This window comes from Aedes albopictus, chromosome 2 (assembly GCF_035046485.1).
Source record: "Aedes albopictus strain Foshan chromosome 2, AalbF5, whole genome shotgun sequence".
NCBI lineage: Eukaryota > Metazoa > Arthropoda > Insecta > Diptera > Culicidae > Aedes > Aedes albopictus.
In genome coordinates, this window is record NC_085137.1 from 49129991 (window position 1) to 49156586 (window position 26596).

At 45.1% G+C, this 26596-nt stretch overlaps 2 protein-coding genes across 4 annotated transcripts in view; one reads left to right on the plus strand and one right to left on the minus strand.

Annotated features, from left to right (window-relative positions):
• Positions 1-1826: 1826 nt before the first annotated feature.
• Positions 1827-11040, minus strand: LOC109421520 (coatomer subunit gamma). The gene is made up of 8 exons (XM_019696030.3): positions 10770-11040; positions 10535-10665; positions 8831-10466; positions 8575-8759; positions 8335-8509; positions 8088-8273; positions 7877-8029; positions 1827-2522 (listed from the first exon to the last, which is right to left on the minus strand). The coding sequence occupies exons 1-8, from the start codon at positions 10807-10809 to the stop codon at positions 2392-2394; spliced, it is 2637 nt and encodes an 878-aa protein (XP_019551575.2). The 5' UTR covers positions 10810-11040; the 3' UTR covers positions 1827-2391.
• Positions 11041-25351: 14311 nt separating this feature from the next.
• Positions 25352-26596, plus strand: part of LOC109409124 (nipped-B protein) — a 104381-nt gene continuing 103136 nt past the window's right edge. For 2 of the 3 annotated variants that reach the window (XM_062849663.1, XM_029871224.2), the window contains exon 1: positions 25352-26162. The gene's annotated coding sequence lies outside the window, so the exon portion shown is untranslated. The remainder of the gene's footprint in view (positions 26163-26596) is intronic. The other variant, XM_062849665.1, reaches the window with a different exon arrangement.

A 26596-nucleotide genomic window follows, 5' to 3' on the forward strand; every position in this document is an offset into this window, starting at 1 on the left:
CATCTCAAAACAAACACGTTCAAGGGGCCAAAAAACATTCACCGTATACGAGGCCTTCCATCCCATCCTCGTCGCCAATTGTAGGGTCCACTTCCGGAAGCAACTCTCGCAACGGCAAACTCCAGCTCTCCAGTCCAGAAGCTTTTCTCCGGTCGTTCGGATTCACCACACTTCCCACATGTTCGCTGTCCGCCGTCCGCCGACGCTCCACTTCCTCGCAACTGTCACTCTACACGCTCATTCGTAACTGCTCATTTCGCACCATCTACACACTCAATGTAAACATAGAAAGTGCATGCCAGTATAAACCCTACAGCTTCCATCTTTCAATCACTTCACGTCCGTCCGTCAAGAGGCTCCTTTCTTTATCCCTACAGATTTCGACTCGCGGCAGGAAGGCGTTACATGATGCGTTGAGTTGAGCTTCTGGTAGAACTTCCGTTTTATTGATAACGACAAAGAGGTTCCATTTCCTCACGCACCGTTTCTTCGAGGTGCCGTTTTGTTTCTCCCGGAAGAGGCGTATATGCTGTTTCTGCTTCTGTTTGTATCGTTCCTCGTTCTGTCGGATTCCATGCTACAGCATTAGCGCCCGCGCTGCGTACTTTTCCTTCAAAATCGCTCTGCACTCCTCGTCGAACCATTCGTTACGTCGAGTCCGTTTCATGTACGTACAATATGAGTGAAGAAAGGTTAATACCTAATGAATTCTCGGAAATTGTTTTCGGGGAAATGATCTAGAATCTTGATCTGGTATACTATTTCAAACGTGATTGCAAAAAAAACGAGCACAAAACTTCTAAATATGTTTCGTTTATATAAAACATTAAGCAATGTTGACCATTTATTATGCATAACGAAGGCGACATTTCACCCCAAAATGATAATCGGTGTCGAATGTTCCAATGACTTCATTCCTTTGGTGATTCATTGCCACCGTTCCGCCGCCATTCAAATTTATGCATCCGAACAGGCAGAACACAACGCGAGAACATAAATTATTGACAAATGATGTGTATTCACATTTGCATCCTCCGGATAAAGCCCCCAAAGCCGAGCCGAAACAGATTCGTCGTATCTCATTTTCTCTGGTACGAATACAGTCGCTAGGCTCGCATTGCATAAAAAGTAATAAACAACAATTATATTAAAATTCGCCAAACCGCACAGCCAAATTGTTTAATGTACCGAAATAAATATTATCCCCTCAGTCCCCTCTCTGCCTTTGCACAACATTCTACAGTTCACCACCACTCCATTCATAGTTTTCAGTTCAGTTATTGCCAAAGGCAGCACTCGCGTTGCGAGTCCTGCTGTATGCGGTTTCACTTAGCCTCCTATCGTGTGAAAGGACAACCACGTTTTTGTCGTTGTCGACTAGCTAAGTATGTATGGCACAGAACTCACTAATGTGAAAAGTTGCCGCGAATAAAACGGTTGGACGACGATGACGACGACAATGGCGGTGAGGTCGAATCGTTTGGTGTGACTTCTATAGCCACTACAATTTGCATGCATACAATATTGCTTTATCCCGAGAAATGGCAAACGAGCTGCAGCGAAATTAAAATGTACAGAAAATTATCATAAATTTACCGCGTGTGCGCGCATGCAGCAGTAATGGGCGAGATTTATTGGGCATATGTTGCCAAAAGTTTTTAGGTTTGTGTCGAAAGCTTTCTAGTAATAAATAAACCGGTGGGAAGGATTATGTGAAAGTATGCTTTTTAGAAAGGCATAGTGTTTTTAAAACATTCAAATGGGAGCTCCAGCTGCATTTTAGTTGAAGGGACATTTCTTTTCGAGAAATACATTACAAAAATTCATCCTTTCTATATTTTCTGATTAAAAGAAAATGATTTATTTTAACTTTCATCATTCAGCATAGTTACTAATACAGTTATTCACATATTCGTTCCATCATATTTTACTCGTCATTTATACTCAATATATACTTCTTAATGTGGTTGATTCCAATGGCATACAAGAGTGCCCTTTGTAAATCTGGTGAATGTTGTCTCGATCTTCTGAATCTAGTGTATCTTTTTGTTACTTTTCCTCCAACCCATCGTTTATTTCTCTAACATAGTCACTAACGAATGCCGACGAAAAGAAAACTTAACACTAATATAAACCACTACTATCATCAGCAGTATGTACGTGTATAGATTAGATACTTTGCAATGTTTATAACATAAAAGAACAAACTCCTATCATCTGTTGCACTACAGTTTAGTGTGTTCGTGGGTGTATGTGTGTCTGTGAGGAAGGGCGATAATTAAGAGCATGCATGTTTTATCGGTCTCTTTGTGTGTATGTGTGCTTAGCAGATGCGGAAGTGTTTTGTGATTCCGTCCCGGTGCGCACGCACAGACTCATGAAACTGCTTTATTAACCTACGGCAGACGTTAACAACTCCGCTACGTCCGAGTCCGTTGATCGTACGGTCAGATGCATCGTCACGCCATCCGACACGGCTAGCTTCGCGCGAACCATCACATCCACTCCACCGCGGAATGTGCCTGTAAATAGGGAATTAAACATACAAGAGAAGATTAACGATGTTTAAAAGTTAAGTAAGATCATAGTGTCATAAGAAACATGTAGTGTATGTAGAGTATTAAGGCTTAAGCATCCGTCATCATTTTTCGGAAAATAAAAAGCAGTTTTCTCGCTGTAAATCAAAACATCGACCATGAAAATATATTCACTGCATTCTATTCCTCTTGTGGAGTACAGTGAATATATTTTCATAGCAAAGACTTTGTTTTGATCGAAAAAAACTGCTTTCAAATGTTTGATAACGGCGATGATTTCAATGACGAATTGTTCAACGTTAAGAAGTAGGAAATAAAACTGTGTTTCAAAATCAAACAAGAAATTATTCGGTTTGAAATTGCACGTTTATTTCAGTGTATTTGTCAACACTGATACACCCAAAAAAAAAAAATTTGTTGTAGTTTCTACCGAATCCGTTGTAAAATTAAGCAGTGCACCAACGATTTTCGACCGAATGCAAAATTCTGTTAATTGTACTGAAACATTGTCCATATTACCATGCGTACAGTACCGTTGACTGAGAACATTCTTGATGCTACTATTTTGGCATTGTAATTTTGACCATATCGACGTAAAAGTTGCTCGTCTTAGATAAACGTGGTCATTTAAGGTCAAAAATACAACGTAAAAATAGTAGCATCAAGAATGTTTTCAGTCAACGGTGCTGCACACATGGTAATATTGACAATATTTCAGTACAATTAACAAAATGAGGGTGGCCAGCCAATTTCAGATTTTGATTTGTCGAAATATTGATTTTTTCCCGGTTTTAATATTGTTACTTAAATTAAAAAAAAAAAAAATATTCCCTGTCGGTTCAGGAGTTCTTTGCAATGGAAACTTTATTGAATTCCTTGGACATAGAATATTTACACACTTGTTGCACGATATAATAGAGCAAAAATTGTCATTGGCGAAGAAAAACGCTCATTTGAAAACTGTATAAGCGTTCCCATAGTTACATAAGTTTACAGTCTTTACAGAAGCTATTGTTTCTTCCAAAAGCTAGACTTTACAAATACTGGCGTGAGTATGAAATGGACAAATTGAGGTAAGATTGGCGAAATCTTTCGCTCGGTGAGACTCGAACTCACGACTACTACTCACTAGACAGGCGCGTTGCCGCTACGCTACGAGACGACTCGAAGACGTAGTGACTAACCTGAATTCAAGTTCAACTTGAAATTCTGAGGTTATCTTTTTCACAAACTGCACCCCTTTCGGATGGATTAGATGTACATCCACTCCACACTAAGCATCTATTGTATATGTAAAGCCTAGGCGAGAGCGCATTGTTTTTAATGTGTTGAAAGTCCACACACCTCTCATCGACGACTGTATCGAAGGTAATGTGGACTGGGCAATGGATTTTCACGAAAACTGTTCTTGGTGTTACGTCTGTTTGTCTGTGGCTGAACCACAGGGCGCAATAACATGTTTAAAGACCGCTGTTAGAAGAGAGAACAACGATGAAGGCCATCCATAACTGGCCGTTCAGATACAAGGACGAGAAGGATGGGTCGTCGTTGAACATCTTTCTGCATGCAACGTGTGGAAATTTTCGCTGCATCGGAAGGAGTAACGGAGGATGTGCTGCTGAGGAACGTCAAACCCTGCTTCTGGACGACGCGCTCAACTGGTACAGCAATGTCTACGTGTCGGGAGAGTTGGTAACCTGGGACGATTTCAAGCGGCTCATCAGGCAACAATTCTTGCCGGCGAGCTACGCAGTGCCACAAAGAGATCACTTCCAGTTCAAGGTCGTCCCCTTCGGATTGTGTACAACGAGTCAGGCTCTGGCGCGGCTGATGACGCACAACTTCGCAGACCTGGAACCCCACGTGTTCCACTACCTGGACGATATAATCATCTGCTCACGCACCTTTGAAGAGATCATCAGGTTGATGAAAGAAGTGGCAAAGCGGCTAAGGGACGCTGGACTAACGATCTCCGCCGAAAAGTCGAATTTTTGCCTGGAGAAGATGAAGTATCTTGGATATGGGCTGAATCAAAGCGGATGGAACGTGGATCAGGAGAAAATTGAATGCATCGTGCGTTTTCCAGCTCCGCAATGCAGGAAGGAGGTATGTACAGCGATTCTTAGGAATGTGCAACTGGTACCGCAGGTTCATTGCGAACTTTTCTAGAATTGCAGCACCGTTGACGGAACTGACGAAGACGAAAACCAAGTTCCGGTGGACGAAAGATGCAGAAGACGCGTTCCTGGAACTCAAATCAGCCTTGGTAGCAGCACCAGTCCTAGCCATGCCAGACCACACGAAGTCGTTTGCGATTGCATGCGATGCGAGCGATGTAGCAATTGGTGCGGTACTGACGCAGGAGACAGACGGGGAAGAACATCCTATTGCCTTTCTTTCAGAAACCGTCCTCGTCAGAGCGAAAGTATTCTGTGACAGAACGTGAATGCTTGGCCGTCATCCGGGCGATAGAAAAGTTCAGAGGGTACGTAGAAGGCACGAAGCTCACAGTTTACAGCCACACATCACATACATCGGACGTGCTTTTTTGATATCCCGTTCTCGATCGCCACTTGTAAAAAATGTACGGTGTGCGGAAAAACATTTTAGTGGTCGATTTCAGTGTGCTCCCAATTCGTCCTGAAATTGGGAAAGTGCAAGCGTTTTTGGAGACAGAAATTAATCTCCAATATTCGGATGTCACGAGCATACAGCTGCATCACATACGCAACTGTGTGCTAATTGAAATGGCTTCTACCGATATCGTCTGTCGGTACCAGACAGAGCACAATCTGAAACGGACAATGGTTTGTAACAACAAAGAGTTTCGGATCCCGGTGTTCGTTGACTGCGATGCAGTAACAGTGCGTGTGCTTGATCTTCCTCCGTCGGTCAGCAACGCAGCCGTTAGCGATTATATGATCAAGTTTGGGGAAGTAATTTCCATTAGAAATGAAACATGGAAGCATTACTTTGCGGGCCTGCCAAACGATGTGCGGGTACTGCGCATGAATCTTTTCCGAGATATTCCTTCAACCGTCTCCATACAAAATCAGAAAACAATGGTCGTGTATCCCAATCAACCAAAACCATGTGGACCATCCAACCCGGGAGAGAAGACATCGGATTCTGGCTCCGCTATTGAAACCCCATCAGCAACATCTTTATCATCATCCAATTTGTTGAACCACGTCGACTTCCCACCGATAGACAAACAGCATCACAAATCGTTACCTCTCGCACCAACAGCATCATCGAGCGTGCCTATTGTTGAAGACGGGAAACACAATGAAGAGGATTGGACTGACATTGACGACAATGACTCGAATTCGTCGGCGGAGTACAGTGTGGTTACCCATAAGCGAAGGCGATCCACAAAACAGGCGAAGAGCGATAGCAAGAATGTTTGCAATGATCAGTGTTCCCCAAACACGGGCCATGTAGCGGAACGCATAATCGACATGCTGTCGAAAGAGAAAGCTTTTTCAGTGAAAAATAAAAAAGTACAATTTTCTTAATTATTTTATTTGTAATAAGATTAGATGCTCGGCTCTGTAAAGCTGGTCTCGGCGGATGAGCCTTTAAATAAATGAATTGGTAAAAAAAAAAAAAAAAAAGGCACGAAGCTCACGGTACACTGCGATCACTCTGCCTTAAACTATCTGAGATCAATGAAGGACCCTACAGCACTCATGAGTCGCTGGATACTCAGATTGAACGCCTTTGACTTCGACATCAAATACCGGAAGGGAGAAATCAACACGGTACCGGATGTGCTCTGTCCAGAATTGTCAGCACGTTAGTCTTCGCTGCCGATGCCTCCGTCGATCAATGGTACCAGAAACTGGTGGGACGAGTACAACAGGACGGTGATAAGTTTCCGGACTTTCGGCTGGTGAATCCAGAGCTTTACAAGAACTGCAGCTGTAAGAATAAGGAAGGTGCGTTAACACACCGATGGAGGAAGGTCGTCCCGCTCAACCAGCGAGCTGAAGTGATTGCGAAGTTCCATGACTCAACATCAGGAGCGCATCTCGGATTCCAAAAGACATGGCAGAAGCTGCAGAACCACTTTTACTGGCCGAAGATGATGGAGGACGTCGCACACGGTACGTGAGGGGATGCGAGACATGCAAAGCCAGCAAAGCGCCGAACAGAACCATGATGCCGAACATGGGTGGTCCCAAACCTGCCCGTGTACCTTGGGAATTGGTGTCGGTCGACTTCGTAGGTCCATTCACTCACTCTCGTGCCGGAAATACAGTGATGCTCGTCGTAGTTGACTGGGTGACGAAGTACGTCGTCGTTCATCCGATGAGATCTGCGGACTCCGTCAAAATAGTGGAGTTCCTTGAACAGCACGTCTCCCAACGCTACTCTCGACCACGGATCATTCTTTCGGACAACGGGAAGCGGTTTCTGTCGGCTGCCTCCAGAGCGTTAATCGCCAAGCATAACATCTTTCACATGAAGACTGCGTTCTACTGTCCGATGGTGAACAATGCCGGGAGAGTGAACAGAGTCCTTAGAGTATGCAGTGGGAGGAAGTTCGTTACGGCGAATAATGCAGCTGTATTCGCTGATGTTTGTGGTTCTACGTTATTTTAGCTTCGTGGATGATCCTTTTTTGTCTTAGGCAGATTTGGATAGGCATACAGCGTAACACATACATAATACCATCAATGGTATCATACAAAGGGATTGATTGGATGATCGACATTCTTACCACCCGAACACCGTTGCAGAGCCCAGGGAAGCAGTGTTTCCATCTTTCTCTACTATCTTTGTCAACTGATTGTAGAGATTTTGATAACACCTTTTGGGAATCTGTTTGTCTTGCTTTTCGATAGCATCAGTTGGCGCATAGCATTGTATCGTCAGAGGACTGGCTCCAGAGGCACGTTATCTAGGATAACATCGGATTATGGTGAGGTTTCGAACCCGTGATCTGAGTGCGGCCACAAATATCCTTTCATTAATAGGCACCACTACCTGAACGAGTCGGGCTACTGATAAGGGATTGGTAGACAGATGCTCGGATGAGCAGATTCGTACGGACCTTGATATAACACTATGGAACATGAGAGCAAACTTGTTGTTGGAAATAAATTACAGCAGCTCGCAAGTGTTGCTGAACAGCAAGTTTTTTGTAAGTACACGTTTCTACATAAATGTTGTTTAAAGACTGATAGGAACAAAAGTTCTGTGATGGAATTTCTAAGAAAATTTAGCAATTAGAATAAGCACATATTATCCTTGAAGATAATGCAGAACCGGAAACAAAAACTACAATACAACTGCTATGCGCTTATGCATTTTTAGTTTTAACATAAACTCACCTGAACACAGCAGTTGATGTGTGTGGGCACCGTCGGCGACCTTCTCCGACAGGTTGGCAGGGGCAAGACCAAGGAATTTCAGAATCGTATTCACCGCCTCCTGTAAACTGTTGACGGTGGATAGGACGAAGGTATCCTCTGCTTCAACCCATTCTGCATCGATACAAAAATGTTAGTACAGGTTCTCATGCTAAAGAATGTTTCTACTGACCTTCGGTATCTGCACTGTCCCAAGCGGCGTTGAAATTCTGCTTCTTGACCTTCTGTATCTGATCGGCCACCGTTATTTCGATATCCTCCAGCATGTACTCATCGTCGTATCCCTCGTCGGAGTCGGGCAGTCCCGTCGATGGATCGCAATCCTTCACGATAAACCTCAGGGTAGCACCAAATGCAGCTGCAAGAGAAATTTTCTAAGCAACGTTCAACGTAAAAGTTGTTGATCCAGCTGTGCTTACCGATTGAGTTGGGCAAATCCGGTGGGAATTCCACGATGACGTAGGTGGCTTCTTTCTCGCCGTAGGGGAGCTTCGTGCAGGGAATGACGGCCCTCGTTACGAAACCATCCGGCAGGACCAGATCGACACGGACGTTTTCCAACAGTTGGTCCGACAGGGTGTTAACGCAATCGAACTGGATTGGAAGATTCAAAATGTTAGATTTGTTCAGGTAGAACATACTAAGTGGTTCAGAAGTACCTGGAATACGACATGATGGCCGAAGCAGTGTTTGATGCAGGATACCGTATATTCTGTCTCGCTTTCCGTGAGCTGCACCGGCAGAGACGATTTGTGAAGGGCACCGAGTCGGTGGATGCCAGGAATTTGCAGCAGTTTTTCGGTGTTGGCCTCTTCACGAGTGATGCGAGGAATCTTCGGAATAGCTGAAAAAAGTGAAATATATTAGAGAAATCCTTAGTTGGTACGTATTGTACATGCGTCAACATGTACTTACCATTGTTCATAATCATCACCTCATCGGTGACCTCCGGTTGCACGGTTTGCGACTTGGGCACCACAGATAGATCGAACTTCTCGGTCAGCGGACCATTGAGGTGTTCCTTTAGCGATTTTTCCAACAGCGGCAACGACACCATTCCGTTCTCCGTAATGTATGATTTGTTCAGCTCGGGGTTGTTCTTGGTCAGAATGGTGTAATAGTAGGTGGCCCGATCGCGAACCTCGTCGTCCGAATCCATCTGGCAACGGTTCAGAAGTACCAGCACATTGGGAAGCAGGTCCGGACAGGAGGCACCAAATTGGGCTATGGCGGCTACGGCCGCGGCCCTAACAGTTGCATTTTCGAGGATGACTCGGTTGTAGATGAACCGAATGTAGCGCGAGGGCAGCTTTGAGTAGGGTCCTTCCTTTCCGAGAAGGTGCAGAATGCGGACCGCCAGGGAAGTGTGCTCACAATCTTCGATAAATTCGCAGAGATGCGATAGGCCGGACTCTTTAGCTTCCGGGTTTTCCTCGATGATGAGGATGATCGTATCAACGATGGAGGTTTTGTACTCGAGACCTCCCTCTTCGCGGAGCATTCCGCTGAGGAAGTTCATCATGACGCCGTGTTTCCGGGGGAACTTTGAGCAAAGCGCCCGAATAGCTTGAACGACGACGACTTTGAACTCATCGGAGATTTCCGCTACAAAGGTGGCAATTTGCTTCATGAGACGCTCAACGGAACTTTCCGCTCCGGTTTTGAGCAGGGTTGTGATAGCCAAGGTGGCCACTGAGCGATTGGAATCCGCAATAAGACCTTCCAGATCGAGATTGCAGACGTTAACGGCCGGTGGGTGCAGCATAGCCACCTTGTTCATAGTTCTTACGGCAGCGAATCTCAGAGTGGCCTTCGAAGATCCACAGAACAACTGCAGGATGCTAACAGCAGTGGAAAGCTCTCGTGGATTGGTTCTCTTCAAATTGACAAAAGCGTGGGCTGCTTCGTAGACGACCATTTCACTCTTGTTTCTCAAGCAAGACTCCACGAAGTCGAACAGTGGAGATTCGGCACCGGAGTTACCCGCAGCATCCTCTTCTTCGATGATTTTGCAAGCAATGCGGATCAGGAAACACACGGCGTACGGACTCTTCAGATTCTGCTTGGTCAACTTGTTTACCAACTTGGTTACGGCCAACCGGTCCGCCTTGCGGATGTGGTACAGCAATCCCAATCCATGATATTGCACCATAATGTTGTCACTATTCAGGGCTTCCTGTGCCTCGTTCGCCCACCGCTTTACAACATCTCCGGCCGTGCTGGCCAAATGCAGTGCACTAACCAATGCTCCGCTCGAAACCGGAGCGTTCCGATCCACGATGCACTGTTTCATGTACCGTTCCACTGCTTGTAGCATCGTATTATCGGTAATGCTGCACAGCGCCCGAATGGCCGGCGCTCGGTACAAATCCTCTTTGCCCGTCATGTCCTTAGTCAATGAACTGGTCACGATAATCACATCCTCTGCAATCGGACTCAGCTCCTTGATGCCCAAATAAACCATCCGGCGCATGATGACGTCCTTCGATTGGAACAACTTGGTCATGGCGAAAAAACATTCTGTAGCCTCGCGGGATCCCAGTTGTTCTCCCTGAAACAAAACAAATTTTGATTTTATTCCTTCAAATTTGCTGCAAGGGTCCATTAGCCATTACTCACCTGATTGATCAAGTAAAGAATCTTCGTCAAGATGTGGGTACATTTCCGAGCATTGACCGGGGTCTCATTAAATATCCGTGTCTCCTGCAGCACGGATGTCTTCTCCAGATTTGTGAAGGGGTTGCTACCGCCTGGCCAAACAAAACCAAATTAACAATCCGAAAAACACGAAAACATTCTCCACTGCCATCGCTCCGGAGTGCGATGTGATCCACTCTGATGTGATGCGACTTACCTTCCTCCTCTTCTTTTTTGTCTCTCTTGAAAGAGCTCATTTTTACCGATTTCCGTGGCAAATTTCACCGTCCAGCGTCCGCCTAGCACGTGAGGAACCGCGGGGCACACAATTCGCACCGAATGGGGTCCTGAAGGTTGCTGAAAAGTCCACTGGAACCGAAGCGAAATGTCCGGTTGAAAATTTTCACCACGTCACAACGATTGATGTATCTGCTGGGTTGCGGGAGTAGTTCGCTGCGCTCGCCAGGCGACGAGAAAAATGAAGGCGTTTTGACAGATTTGTGCGACGGGACTGACAGTTCGTCGAATAGGGTGACCATGAAGACACGAGGGAGTGGAATGTAGATGTAACATTGGGCAGCTTTATCGTTTGAAAATCTAATGGAGATCGAAAATATGATCGATTTCTCTTCATCGAGCCCTCTCCAGCGTTACGTTGCCGCAGACGAAAAATGAGCAACAAAGAAAGCTCCGCAACGAAGCTTTGTTACAACGATGGCGAGATATTAAGTGCCCCACACAATGCATCCGTTTGCGTGTGCGTGACAGTAGTTTGACACATTTCCCATGGGAAAATTGTCAAAAAGACGCAAACCTCCACGGAACAGACGCTATGTGTTCCAGGCTTTATAATCCAGGCTTTAAGATCACCAGGTCATTGCTGCCAATTTTCCCAATTTCCCTGTCGTCGCCAAAATGTAGGAATGAAAACCAGTCTTGATTGTTTGATAAAGTCAACTTTCGTTCGTTGCACTAAACTCGTAGCCCAGTTAGTGAAAGACTTTCACTAGGTGGGCTGAGTTTTGAGCTGTCAAATAATCTCTAACAATAGAGATTCAGGGCTACCAACCTTGACAAATCATGCTTCACGTCAAAAAGTGACGTTTGACTTCGTTTTAACTGGGCCCACCTAACGGGCGCCCAGTTAAAACGTAGCCCACCTAAACGTAGTCCAACGACCGAAAGTTGACTGTAGTTTGAACTAGAATGAGCATTTTATTATCTGTCATTAATTATCACAATTCTTCAAGGCTTCCTAGATATGGTTGGCATACTGCGATCCTACAATAAGTAGTAAACCAGATGTCTTCACCTTGATTACCTTGATTAACATAAAAATCGAATGTAAATGTATAGTAGCTACAATGTGCAAAGCTTTTAACGAACCATTTCATTACAATACACATTATTGTAGCTGGTACAGTGACGATTCGTTCGTTGAGAGCTCGTTAGATGGGCTGTCTCGATGGTTGAATGTTCACTGGTTGGGGCAAAACCCAACTAAAAAGCACTGTCAATGTCAAAATAGATGTCAAAACGAGATTGACGTCTGACCACCGTGGCATCACAGCTTCTGTATACAGAACGTTTGCGCAAGTATGTGAGTGTTTTGTGACATATTTCTCGTCACTTACGTGTCTAGAGCATTTTGATCAGCTGTCAGTTGCCCCAACGAACGAACACGATTCGCTAATCGGGGCGCAGTCGTGACCCAACCAGCGAATCCGGACTGTATACTGTATGGTGCAGGAATGGTTTTCACCAAACACCCTATGGTTAGTTTTTATCCGGGTGGTGACGTCACCGTGCAAGTTCTCATAGAGAGCCAGATCTGCTGCCCAGCGCACTACGTCCGACGTTAGGTTTCGCGTATGGTTTTGGAGAAATCTCGATTGTCGCGTGTGGAGAAACTTGGGGTTTCAACCACGACAATACTTTTTGTCATTTACGCCCTATTCGCGAATAGCTCTGGATAGGGCACTGCATGAAATTCTAACCTTCTCTTTCACTCTTATGCCAGGTTTAGACAGTGCAAGTGACTTGATTCAAGTCAATGGAAAATGCCCAATTGAATATGAATTGAACGTGTAAACACTTGTGTAAACACCACCATTCATCTCACATGGGCAACTCACTTGACTTGAACGAAAGTTGAACATGTTGAACTTTTTTCATTCAAGTCAAACGAAATCGTCTCACCCGCGATTCATGTGAGCTGAATTCAAGTCGTCTGTTAGTGAGATGAATTCAATTAAGTTTGCTAACGCTCCACACGAGTTGAACAATGTAAACACTTGCTTCAACTGAGATGCATTCAAGAGCATTTAAGTGAACACTCAAGTAATTTGCTCAGTCTAAACACATCATTCCATTGGATTGAACATCTTTGAGAAGTTAGCAAGTGGAATGTTCGTATCAGTTGAACAATGTAAACCAGGCATTACCAGTGAAGAGAATTGTCGGACAAAAGAGGCACAAAACAAGCAACAAAGAAGGCGCGACGATTACTCTTTATCCCTACTGGCATGATCTCGAAAATTTTTGTTACAGACAAAACGAAAGCTGATTTTGTTGCGTACTTTTCAACTCGTGAATAACACAGCGTAACAAAAATTATTTTTTGGTCTGATGTGTCTCTGACAGATTTTGGGCCGCTAAATCCGAATCTGGGCTCAGATTTGCTCCAACACGTCACAATTTTGAGCTATACCTCGATTTACAGGGCAAAATATACGATTTTGGGCATTTTTGACTGCAAGTTATTAAGCATGGAAATGTTTTTTTTAATCAATCATAAGGTTAATTGGTCAATTAACATCTAAATTAACGACTCATGCAAAATATTTCGTTTTACCAAATCGAATTTGATAGTTTTAAGCGATTTATGTTAGGTACGGTATTTTCCATACAAGTCACCCTCCACCCAACTAACAACCCAACTAACAATTGCAAGTCACAAACAAGCAAGCTTGCTGAATTGTTGCTTAATAATGGTAATGATAGCTGAACTAAAATAATGCTCTACACATTACTGTTTAAATGATTTTTCAATTGAGAAAATTGTCAATGTTCGACTTTCCTCATCGGTATCAACAATGATAAATAAAAACACTTTTCAAAAGTTTAACAAGAAATTTATTCGACAAGCATTGATTCCTTAACAAAATAGTTTAACAAAACATTTGTCTGCATCTTATTAAGCTGATGTATCGATAAGCATATGCTCCTGAACAATGTGCTTTTCACTTGTCAAATAAACGCCTTCAGCCCGTCATAGTTTGACTCGGAACTTTGTTCGGATTATGGGATAAATCATGGCTAAAACTGTTTAGACAACCAAGTTATCAATGAACCAAAATTTTAAACGAATCACATAAAATAAAACGGATTAGAATTATGTAGTTTAACATTGAGTGCCAAGAGACGTAATCAACGTAAAAATGAGGTATTTATTTATGATTATTAGTCTGCAACAAGATATATTCTGCCGTAATTCTGCAAAGTGACGTAAGCGACATTGATAGCTTTTGCCCATTTTTTGGTTATATTCCATGAAATTCTTGCTCATCCCCTAAATTTCTTTCCATAGATGATAGATTACGACTAGATCTTGCATTTTAATACATCAGGCATACCACAGTGTTATTTTTACACCAGATGTTATACATAATATACCAAAAAATATCGACATTTTGAATGGCGCTTACGTCACTTTGCAGAATTACGGCAGTATTGTACCTTGATTATTATATATTTAATCTTCCGCAGCAGTTCAATTGTACGAGACGCTTTTTTTTTTTCCTTCTAAACCATAGGGGGATAATCTGCTCAACAGACACCCTAACAGAAGGTTAGGGTAGTGTAGGTCTGACAGGCTGTCTTCTACAACAAAAGTAAAATCCAGGACTACTCTCTCCTCGTACCCACTAAACCATTCCTATGGTCGCCAAACCCTACGTCTCTCCGGAACCACCAAGAAGGTATTGCTTCAGAGAGGGGCTAGTGCACATCGCACCCACAAGGTTAGCTGCGTAGCCTGCAGCAACGAACATCGATGACTCGCTTTGGAGAGTCCATCACGGTAGCATGCTGGCGCTTAGCCAGTTTCCCGAGTGGTCCTCGCCACTCCCTTTGTCCTCGGAAGGCGGGCAGGGTCAACCCCGCCCGCGCCCTACTGCTGAGCGGACATCAAGAACTGATGCCCACGTGCAACCCGATCTGACCTGCCCGCAAAGGAAGGGTATCACTACCCTTCAGGCCCTATCAGATGCACCCGTAGGTTGCAGACAGCAGGATCTCACCTACCCCGACCCTTGCCGGGGACCCCTTTCCAACCGCGGGCTCGGATCCAACCCAGTAGACCGACGCCACGACAGCACCGCTACCGGGACTTCCTCTCCGCGGCCACTTAATCGTTGTAAGGGTCGATCTCGACCGCAGGGCACCGGTATGACCTACGAAGCCGACTCCGAACCCCTGGACCACCTCTTGTACTGCATCTGGACTAGCCATTCTCCGAGTCCACGCGCCACCTCCTCTGTAGCTCCCAGACGATGTGGGTAATAGCCGTTGAAACGGCGTTCCAGCCAAACTCATCCCTACACATCCTCTGGACCAAGTTGTACGGAGTTGTGTCTTCCCCGCATGTGGCAAGCATGCGGTCACGCATTGTGCGAAAACGCGGGCACACGAACAAAACGTGTTCCGCCGTTTCCTCTAAACCATTGCACACTGGGCATTCGGGAGAATCCGCATGCCCGAAACGGTGTAGATACTGTCGGAAGCAACCATGACCTGTAAGGACCTGTGTCAGGTGGAATGTGACTTCCCCATGGCGCCTATTAATCCAACTATCTACCCTCGGTATCAACCTATAGGTCCACCTTCCTTTGGTGGAGCTGTCCCACGCGCGCTGCCATTTGACCATAGAGGCCATCCTGACAGTCCTGCGTATGCCTCTTGTGCCGCGCATTTCGAAGCACTCCATGTCCTCACTGATAAGAATGCTGATAGGCACCATACCAGTAATGACGCAGAGAGCGTCGTGTGACACGGTACGGTACGCGCTCGCAACCCTCAGGCACATAAGCCTGTAAGTACTTTCCAGCTTCCGTCGGTAGCATTTAGTACTTAGCGCGGTGCCCCACGCCGGGCCGCCATACCTAAGTATGGATGTAGCAACACTAGCCAGAAGCTTGCGCTTACTGGCGTACACCGCAGAGCTATTGGACATCATCCGGGACAGTGCCGCAATAGCTGTGGAGGCTCTTTTACAGGCATAATCGACGTGGCTACCGAAAGTAAGCTTATCGTCGATTATCACGCCCAAGTGTTTGACGGAGCGCTTTGACAGGATAGTACAGTCTCCTACACTGATCTCCGTCTGCTGCTCCGACTTCAGGTTGTTAACAACCGTCACCTCTGTCTTGTGGTGAGCCAGCTCCAGTTTCCTGGACCGCATCCACGCCTCCACAACCTTGATCGAGTGGTTGGTAGTCAACTTTACCTCCTCGATCGTTTCACCGTAGACTTCAAGCGTAATGTCGTCGGCAAATCCGACAATCACCACTCCCACTGGATACTCTAACCTCAACACCTCGTCGTACATGACATTCCATAACACCGGACCCAGGATGGAACCTTGCGGGACTCCTGAGGTTATGTGAAAGCACTTCCGACCCACCTCCGTGTCGTAGACTAGTACACGATTCTGAAAGTAACTTCCGAGAATCTTGTACAGGTACTCCGGTATCCCCAGACGCAAGAGCGCATCGGCAATAGCAGACCAGCTGGCGCTATTAAACGCATTCCTTACATCCAGAGTCACTACCGCGCAAAAGCGAATTCCCCTCCTCTTAGGCTCGAGTGCTTTCTCGGCGGTTTTTGTAACCGACAAGATAGCGTCTACGGTGGACCTCCCCTTCCGGAAGCCTTACTGGTTACTCGAAAGACCATTTTCGCCCTCGGTGAACCGCAACATTCTATTGAGGATGATCTTTTCGAGCACCTTCCCCGCCGTGTCAATCAAGCATATTGGTCTATATGCCGACGGGTCTCCGGGTGGTTTCCCCGCCTTTGGCAATAGTACCAGGCTCTGCCTCTTCCAAGCTTCTGGGAAAACTCCCTCGTCCAGGCATTTCTGCATAGCAGACCTGAACATCTCGGGAGCCTCTGCAATAGCTACTTTTAAGGCCAGGTTCGGAACTCCGTCCGGACCTGGGGCCTTACCTACGCTAAGGGACTTAGCTATCCCCGCAAGTTCCACATCGGTGACCCTCTCCTCATCGCCAGCCCCAGTCCCCGGCTGTCCTACGAAAGGAGGCCAAGGACTAGGATCATGACGCGGAAAAAGTCCTCCAATGATCCCCTCCAACATCTCTGGAGATTGCTCTGTAGGAGCCATCACACCTCTCGTCTTGGCCATAACGATCCTGTAGGCGTCACCCCACGGGTTCGTATTGGCACTCTGACAGAGACCCTCAAAGCAGGCCTTTTTGCTTGCTCTTATCTCGGTCTTAAGCGCGGCTTTTGCAGCGGCGAACACCACCCGCCGTTCGTTTCGCTCTTCCTCTGATCGTGCTCGCTGCATCCGCCGCCTAGCCCTTAGGCAGGCGCGGCGCAGGTCCGCAATCGCGTCGGTCCACCAGTAAGCCCGTGGCCTCCCATTTCTAGGGTGGACTCGCCTAGGCATGGTCGCATCACACGCACGTGAGAGCACCGCTACCAGCTCGTCGCCGTCTAAACCGATTAAGTTTCGCTCACGGCGGAGCGCCTCCCTAAATACCCCTTCGTCGAAGTATGATGTCTTCCACCTGCGAGGGCTTGGCCTTGACCTAGCCGCCGCTTCTTCTATCCTATTCTAAGATGGCCAGTGTTTCTAGCAGGATCTGACCCCGCTGGTTCGTGAAACGGCTTCCCCATTCCACGGCCCAGGCATTAAAGTCGCCCGCTATTACCACCGGCCTTCGCCCTGTTAGCACGGTCGTTAAGCGGTCCAGCATTTGCGTGAACTGCTCGATCGGCCACCGCGGAGGCGCATAACAGCTACAGAAGAAGACCCCGTTTACTTTGGCGACCACGAAGCCCTCATAGGTAGTAGACACCAACTCCTGAACGGGGTATTTACCCGTCGTCCATATCGCCGCCATTTTTCTGGTCCCATCCGCGACCCAGTTGCCGTTGCCGGCGGGTACTCGGTATGGGTCCGATATGATGGCGATATCCGTCTCCCACTCAGAAACTGCCTGACAAAGCAGTTGCTGAGCCGCATCACAGTGGTTCAGGTTCAGCTGCGTTACCTGCACTGTGATTTGTTGTTCACTGCGGCTTTCTTGAAGGCCGGGCACCTTGGACCACCCATCGGATGTCTGTTGTTCGAGGATTTCCCGGTACAGATCATGCAGATGGGCGGACTCGTGCAGCTTTGGGCCTTATGACCTTCAGCGCCGCATCGCCTGCACAGTTTGCGCCTGTCGGGGCCTTTGCAGTCCCACGACTTGTGTCCTGGTTCCAGACACCTGAAGCAAACCTCTGGTGGCTCGTGGAATGTCAGGTGACATACACACCAACCCACCTTTATGCTCCCTACTTTAACGGACTTTTTGACGTCCGCCACAGGTAGCTGAACCAAAGCTACCTGTGTCCCTGCTGGCCCTTTCCGTAGCTTAACGGCTGCGGCTGCCACCTGCACATCGCACTGTTGCCGCAGTGCCGTGACGAGCTCTTCCACTTCGGTGATCTCATCGATGTCCTTGACCTTCAGAGTCGCCTCATGTGTCAAAGCCCTCACCTGCACACCCTCACCAAGGACCTCTTCTGCCAGCCTCTTATAGGCGGCGCCCTTGTGCTCCTTCTGGCGCTTCAGCTCCAGGATCATCTCGCCCGTACGAGTACGTCTAATACTGCGTACGTCGGCTCCAAGACCCTCAAGCTTGGCGTCGCTTCGCATCATCTTCAAGACGTCCGAGTACTTGGACTGTTCCGTCTTGATGACGATAGCGTCGCCTTTCTCGCGCTTGGCACCTGCCCTCCTACGCCTTGGCTTGGCGTCCTGCGCTACTACCTGCGGATTCGCCTTCTTCTTCTTCCGCTCTACCTTCGTCCAAGGGGGGTCCTCCCCTTGGATCGCCCTACTCTGTGGCTGTTGAGGGCCCACTAGCGGTCGCAACCCCTTGTTCCCATCGTTCCGGGACGGGCCAGCCTTTTCAGGCCCACCCTTCCCAGCTTTCCGGGAACCCTGGCTGGGGTCCGACCTTCCGGCATTATTACCGACTTTCGGGGTAATGATTCGCCTGGCCTTGCGGGCACCGCCAGACAGCTCCTCGCCTGACGGTTGCCTCGCCCGCTTCTGCGATTGCTTGCCCCGTTTGTCGCGAGCAGTCGCTTCCGCCTTATTTGGACTTCCTGCGAAGGAGAAGGCCTCCGTTTGGGTAAACTTCGGCACTTTCTCATTTGCAGGCTCCGCTGCTGCAGCAGTCAGCAACGCGAGTGCCGCGTGCTCCTGCTTGGCATCGTCGATCGACGCCCTAAGTCGAAGCAAGGCCGTTTTCAGGTCCTTGCTTATGTTCGACTTAGTGGACGCAAAGTCGATGATTTTGCCAAGCTGCTGCTCAGCCACCTCTATTGCGGACCGTCCTTTGGATCCTCGGTTGACGGCCCTCAACAACCACGCTCCGTCCATAACCTCCACCGGCTGGCTTGCCGGGAAGTGGACTGGAGCACCCACGCTTGAGCTGCGTACGCAACTCCCAGCGCCTATCTCCTCACTTCTCCTTGTCGGAGATCTCATCAACCCGCTTCTTGCGAAGGGGTTGATCCCACCACTACTTCCACCTGAATTTTGATTGCTTGATTTGTTTGATTTCATGATTAATCCCACGAGTCGCACGGGAAAGAATGTCCACCACGCCAGAGCCCTGCATTAACGCGGTAAGGGACAGCTTACTGTGGGGGGTGCCCAGGTACCCCACTGGCTCCGTTAAAGATCGAGCATCTTTTTCACCCCCTCGATCACTCATTCCTCAGCACGGGTCGCTTGACACCTTGAATTGGGGTTAGTAGTCCTATTCTTAGCCGGCGACTACGCGGCTGACTCGCAAGCGGGGGGGTGCGTCAGGCCCCAGGACTTTCGTCCCTGCTGCCCCATCGTCCCTGCTGCCCCAAAAGCGAGACGCTTGGATCGATACATTTGACATTTCAGTGCTGTCGTGTTTACTGAATATTGTTCCCACAGTCACCTAGATAACCAAACGGCATTCAGAAATAGACACATTTCAAGCATCCCTAAATATCCTTATGCACTATTTATTGAACATAATGTAAAGATTCCATGACAAAAGCATAAATAAAAACAATCTTAACGGATCTTCGACTGAGCATGAGTAGATTACCTGAACAGATGATGTGAATGCACCATGTCCAATACCATACCGCACCACATATTGTCATACATTTTTAAAGATCGATATTTATTAATAAAAATAAAAACATTTTCATATCGCAATTAGTTCGTCTGGAAACAATATCTTCAATAAGGACCAACACTTTTTGGCCGCATTCGACACAAGTTTTCTCACCGTGCGATAAAAATACTGACAGCGAAATCAGAATGGAAAACACGTGTTTTGAGTTGAACAGCGGTTGAAGTGTAAGGCGTTGTTCAGTTGATTACCACGTGCTGTGCTAATTCACCACTGCTGAACACAAGTTCAGGAGTGATCATTATTGAGTCATGGGAAGATTATGTTTTGCTTTGGGTGCTGCATCTCACCATCTCTAGGATGGCGCAGATACACTGCAAAAACTGCTAATATTTATTTTATGTTTCGTTCACATATATTTTTGCAATGTGTCTAGACAAATACTGTTTATGTGTGACACACATAATGAGCTGTTTCTCGGTGTTTATCGTTCTTATGTGTGATTACACATAAAAACAATACAGAATGGCAAATATAATCAATAGATGTGCTCAAATGGTTTTGATATGAGAGAATAGAAGTTTTACTGGGGATTAATGTTACAAGTTTGATCCATAAAACCTCGCATAAAACTGTAGAATTGATTTTAAGACAAAGCCAAAAGCTCATTTGAAATGAGTCAAATATCGTACTGCACCGAAAAGTTGGTTGATTGTGAACCACCAGAGAGTGACCAAGCGGTCAACTTTGCAGCTCCGAGTGATGTTTCAAACTGTGAAAACACTTGAAAATTACTGAGTTTCCAATGATGTTTCGATGTCAAGTGACTGAGGACGACTTTTCCATGTCCCTGTGCACATGGCCGCTATGATTTACGTAAAATAGCTCCACTAGAAGCTGCAACTTCTGCAGCATTTTTTTTTGTAAACACGTTTCAGTCGCCATTTTTTCACTTCGCACATCGCGGACGGCTGACACAGACGCCATGCATTGTTATTATGTGTGTACACACATATTTTTTTGCTATGGGTGATAACACATACTAACTATTTGTAAAACTTATCTAAAGCATGGGCAACGAACATCTTGGTTATATTTTAGGTAATAAAATGTATGTGTGGGAAGGTCAATTGTATCGATGTGAATTTTCACATAGAATAAATATTTGCAGTTTTTGCAGTGTAGGAAGGCATGCGGCTGGCAATCGACAGGTCTCGAGTTCTAATCCGGATTTAGGGAATTTTATATGTAATTCTTATTTCATAATAGGTGTTCTCAACATGAGAGCAAATAAATTACTCTCGTGAAAGTTCAACATTTTTGCATTTTATTTATTTTCAGTCATTTTTGCCAAAGCTTAATAACAACTTTCTTGTACATTTGTAAAACGCTTTTAAAAACAAAATATAAGTTAGTGCACAACATGATGCTTTATAACTTCTCCAAATTTGTGTGAACAAAACCCGAACATAGGTTGTACGTGAAAATAATTCAAATGTTATTCAACATCATGCTGAATTAATTCGTCATAATGGTGCCTGTTAAATGAGTGATTGTTAGTTGGGAATTGCAAGTCACAAACAAGCAAGCTTGCTGAATTGTTGCTTAATAATGGTAATGATAGCTGAACTAAAATAATGCTCTACACATTACTGTTTAAATGATTTTTCAATTGAGAAAATTGTCAATGTTCGACTTTCCTCATCGGTATCAACAATGATAAATAAAAACACTTTTCAAAAGTTTAACAAGAAATTTATTCGACAAGCATTGATTCCTTAACAAAATAGTTTAACAAAACATTTGTCTGCATCTTATTAAGCTGATGTATCGATAAGCATATGCTCCTGAACAATGTGCTTTTCACTTGTCAAATAAACGCCTTCAGCCCGTCATAGTTTGACTCGGAACTTTGTTCGGATTATGGGATAAATCATGGCTAAAACTGTTTAGACAACCAAGTTATCAATGAACCAAAATTTTAAACGAATCACATAAAATAAAACGGATTAGAATTATGTAGTTTAACATTGAGTGCCAAGAGACGTAATCAACGTAAAAATGAGGTATTTATTTATGATTATTAGTCTGTAACAAGATATATTCTGCCGTAATTCTGCAAAGTGACGTAAGCGACATTGATAGCTTTTGCCCATTTTTTGGTTATATTCCATGAAATTCTTGCTCATCCCCTAAATTTCTTTCCATAGATGATAGATTACGACTAGATCTTGCATTTTAATACATCAGGCATACCACAGTGTTATTTTTACACCAGATGTTATACATAATATACCAAAAAATATCGACATTTTGAATGGCGCTTACGTCACTTTGCAGAATTACGGCAGTATTGTACCTTGATTATTATATATTTAATCTTCCGCAGCAGTTCAATTGTACGAGACGCTTGGATCGATACATTTGACATTTCAGTGCTGTCGTGTTTACTGAATATTGTTCCCACAGTCACCTAGATAACCAAACGGCATTCAGAAATAGACACATTTCAAGCATCCCTAAATATCCTTATGCACTATTTATTGAACATAATGTAAAGATTCCATGACAAAAGCATAAATAAAAACAATCTTAACGGATCTTCGACTGAGCATGAGTAGATTACCTGAACAGATGATGTGAATGCACCATGTCCAATACCATACCGCACCACATATTGTCATACATTTTTAAAGATCGATATTTATTAATAAAAATAAAAACATTTTCATATCGCAATTAGTTCGTCTGGAAACAATATCTTCAATAAGGACCAACACTTTTTGGCCGCATTCGACACAAGTTTTCTCACCGTGCGATAAAAATACTGACAGCGAAATCAGAATGGAAAACACGTGTTTTGAGTTGAACAGCGGTTGAAGTGTAAGGCGTTGTTCAGTTGATTACCACGTGCTGTGCTAATTCACCACTGCTGAACACAAGTTCAGGAGTGATCATTATTGAGTCATGGGAAGATTATGTTTTGCTTTGGGTGCTGCATCTCACCATCTCTAGGATGGCGCAGATAGGAAGGCATGCGGCTGGCAATCGACAGGTCTCGAGTTCTAATCCGGATTTAGGGAATTTTATATGTAATTCTTATTTCATAATAGGTGTTCTCAACATGAGAGCAAATAAATTACTCTCGTGAAAGTTCAACATTTTTGCATTTTATTTATTTTCAGTCATTTTTGCCAAAGCTTAATAACAACTTTCTTGTACATTTGTAAAACGCTTTTAAAAACAAAATATAAGTTAGTGCACAACATGATGCTTTATAACTTCTCCAAATTTGTGTGAACAAAACCCGAACATAGGTTGTACGTGAAAATAATTCAAATGTTATTCAACATCATGCTGAATTAATTCGTCATAATGGTGCCTGTTAAATGAGTGATTGTTAGTTGGGCAGAAGTTGCATGCAAGTTTTCATACTAACATAAAATGCTTAAATTTATCAAATTTGATTAGGTAAAACGAAATGTTTTGCGTGAGTCATTAATTTAGATGTTAAATGACCAATCAACCTTTTGATTGCTTAAAAAAATATTTCCATGCTTAATGGCTTGCAGTCAAAAAAGCCCAAAATCGCATATTTTGCCCTATAAATTGAGGTATAGCTCAAAATTGTGACGTGTTGGAGCAAATCTGAGCCCGGATTCGGATTCAGCGGCCCAAAATCCTTCGGAGACACAAAAGTTTGCTCTTGAGACAAAAAAATGTTGCGCTGTGTAATCAATTATTCCTAACCCAAAGTCGAACCTGTCTGATGATAGATTTTCAGCAGAGTTGCAGTGATTGCCGCCTCAAAGCTACCGTTCGAAAATCGCAATGAAAGGCTTAAAAATTCCTAAACTCGTGATGTACTATTATTTTCAAGTTGGGACAAACTTATGTCGCATTGGGTGCACCCATGGATTGTCGCAACAAATACAGGTTGCGACATTGTCATTATTGTTGCGTGATGGTTGAATTTTGATTCACTGGGCATTACGGAAATGTTGTAAACAACAAGGCAGCATCCATTTATTACGTAACGCTATAATCGCAAGTATAATCGTCATTTGTTGACCCCCCCCTCCCCCCTCCGTAACGCTTTTTTGTATGAAAATCTTAAAATTTGTGTATGGACCTTAACGCTTGGCCACACTCCCCCTCCCCCTAGAGCGTTACGTAATTTGTGGACGGCGCCCAAGGCCAAGAAACGTTGAAATCCCGTAAAAAATCAAAATAATGCAGTGTCCTATTGACGCAATGTGATGTAAGTAAGGTGAAGAGATCATTTTGTGTAATACACAGTACTTTGCTTGTTTTAGTGCGCGGTCTTTTATTTTTCATAGCAACCCGTAGAATCTTGACAACGGCTTGACGTCATACGGTCAGTTGTTGTGATATTCAGAGCCCGCCCACTGCCCACTACCCCTACATTGCGTTGTTACCAAGGGTGATTTGCGTGTTATTTTTCAAACACAAACAAGGGCAAGTTTTGCAGCGGTCGGAAAAATGGAGAGTTTGCAAGATTTTATAACATTTTTGTTCTATTTTAGGTTAAAATGCACCTAGTTTCGAGCTTCAACGAATACTTGCAACACAGACAAACAGACGTAACACTCTGACATTTCCCATCGTACACCGAATTAACGGTCTATTTAAAGATTTGATAGTTAGCCAACTGCCCACCCGTGGCGCTCGCATCGTTTTTGTTCGAGTTTGACGTTTGCCCACTACCGCCACCTAGTTCATGGTCGGCCAAACTCAGTCCTTTTAGTATTGGGCGAACAGGTTTCCGAGACTATGATATGAATCGAAAAATGTTCGTAGTGTTACGTCTGTTTGTCTGTGCTTGCAACATGTAAAACATATGGATTCTAAAAATCGGTATTACATTGGCTGATGGCAATGGTTTGATGCCTCGTTGTACGGCGCAAAGTTTTTTGACTCCACCGTTCAACAGGGCCTGGAAAAATAAAATTCCGCAAAATAATAGCGCTGCAGTTTTTAAATCTATAGTGGAATGTAAATTGAGTAAGTACATATATTAGGAGTATTCCCCGAGTTTTGATCCAGCTGTTTTATTTTTTTGAACGCACAAATCAGTAGTAGTGGTAGGGTGCAGATTGAGGGCAAGGAAACACGACCCAAACATGCGTTGAGCTTGTATGACGTCACCAACCCTCCCCTCAAAAATTGTTTATGTTCCAGCGCTTACTAACACATTCAAAGGATGAGTTCCTCCACACCTTATTTATATCACATTGCTATTGACGAACCACCGGAACCACCCTAACGCATAGTCTTTTTCACTAGCTGAGCTCCCTTCGCAAAATGCTTCGAAAAGCTTTCCAGTGCTTTGTTGCTTCGAAAAAAGCTCAAGCGGCCACTCCCGCTTTCACTGCGACCGAACGATCCCCTCAACAATCCGAGCCCGCAAGCACACGCACACCACCGCAAAATTCCCGTTTCTCCGCCTATCCGTACACGCGCTAGCACGCCAGTGTACGTGCCATCCCGGGGTCGCGTTTGTACGTTCGCCATTTTTGTTAAACTCGCACACACAGCATTCGGTTGCCCGTCTTCGTCGTCGTCGTCGCGATTCGAAACTCTCTTGCAGTCAGTGGACGGAGTGATTTTGGGAAAATTGTAAATTCCCCGCAGAAAACGGTGATTGAACGGTTCAAAACTGGGCACATCGACGAGTGGCCACCGCGGGCAAGTGAATTTGCATACGGTAGCAATGTTTCCGCCGCGGAATCCGGCCGAAATCGGTGACGAAAGAGTTTGAGATTTTCCGTCGTCGTCGTCGTCGTCGGATTGGATCGCAACCTCTTTTTTTTTTCGTTCGTTTCTTTTCTTTCCTCTTCGTCGCGTCTCGCCGCGTTCCACTTTTCACTGGTCGCTCTGGCGCTGACTGGCGGTCGTCGGTCGGGGGTTGAGCCTTCAAGCTCCCAAAGTCAGCTTAGGATCTGCAGAAGTGGAAGATACGACGAAAAACAGTGACGAATGAAGAAAACCAGCGGAAATTGAGAGAAAATGTGTGAAAAATGTACCAATAGTGTTTATGTGTCAAATAATGGGTTGCCCCACCAGCTAAATTCTGCACGCAGTGAAAAACCTAAACTTCCGACGAGGGTCGTCTAGTGCCGTAGAAGAAAAGAGTTAACATTTTAGTGAAACGAGATAAAACTCAAAAGGTTTGTATGATGGAAAATTTTAGATCCCTAAAAATGTGTCAAAGATTAGAAATTTTATCACGGAAAGTCAAAAATCGTCAAAAACCAGTGTCAAAGTGCCCTCTTCCTACTCGGAACAAAGAAAGGAGCTTTAATTTCTCTACCTGCGAAAGTGGTGGAAGTGTCAAAATTAAATCGCTCTGCAGCGGGCGCAGCACCACCAACAATGGAAAACTCGATGAGAAGCAGCAGCAGCAGTGTGGTACCATTTCAAAACATTGACCCAGCAGCAGAGAGAAGCAAGCATAATGATTTTCACACAACGGGAATGTCGGTTGTTGGTTGGTTGGTCGGTTGCAGTGGTGCCAGTTTTCGGAAGCATTATGAGGTGTACGTGCGGGGAGAATCGGAATCCGGATGTTTCATTGCCCCCGAGGTTCACTTGTTGATATGCG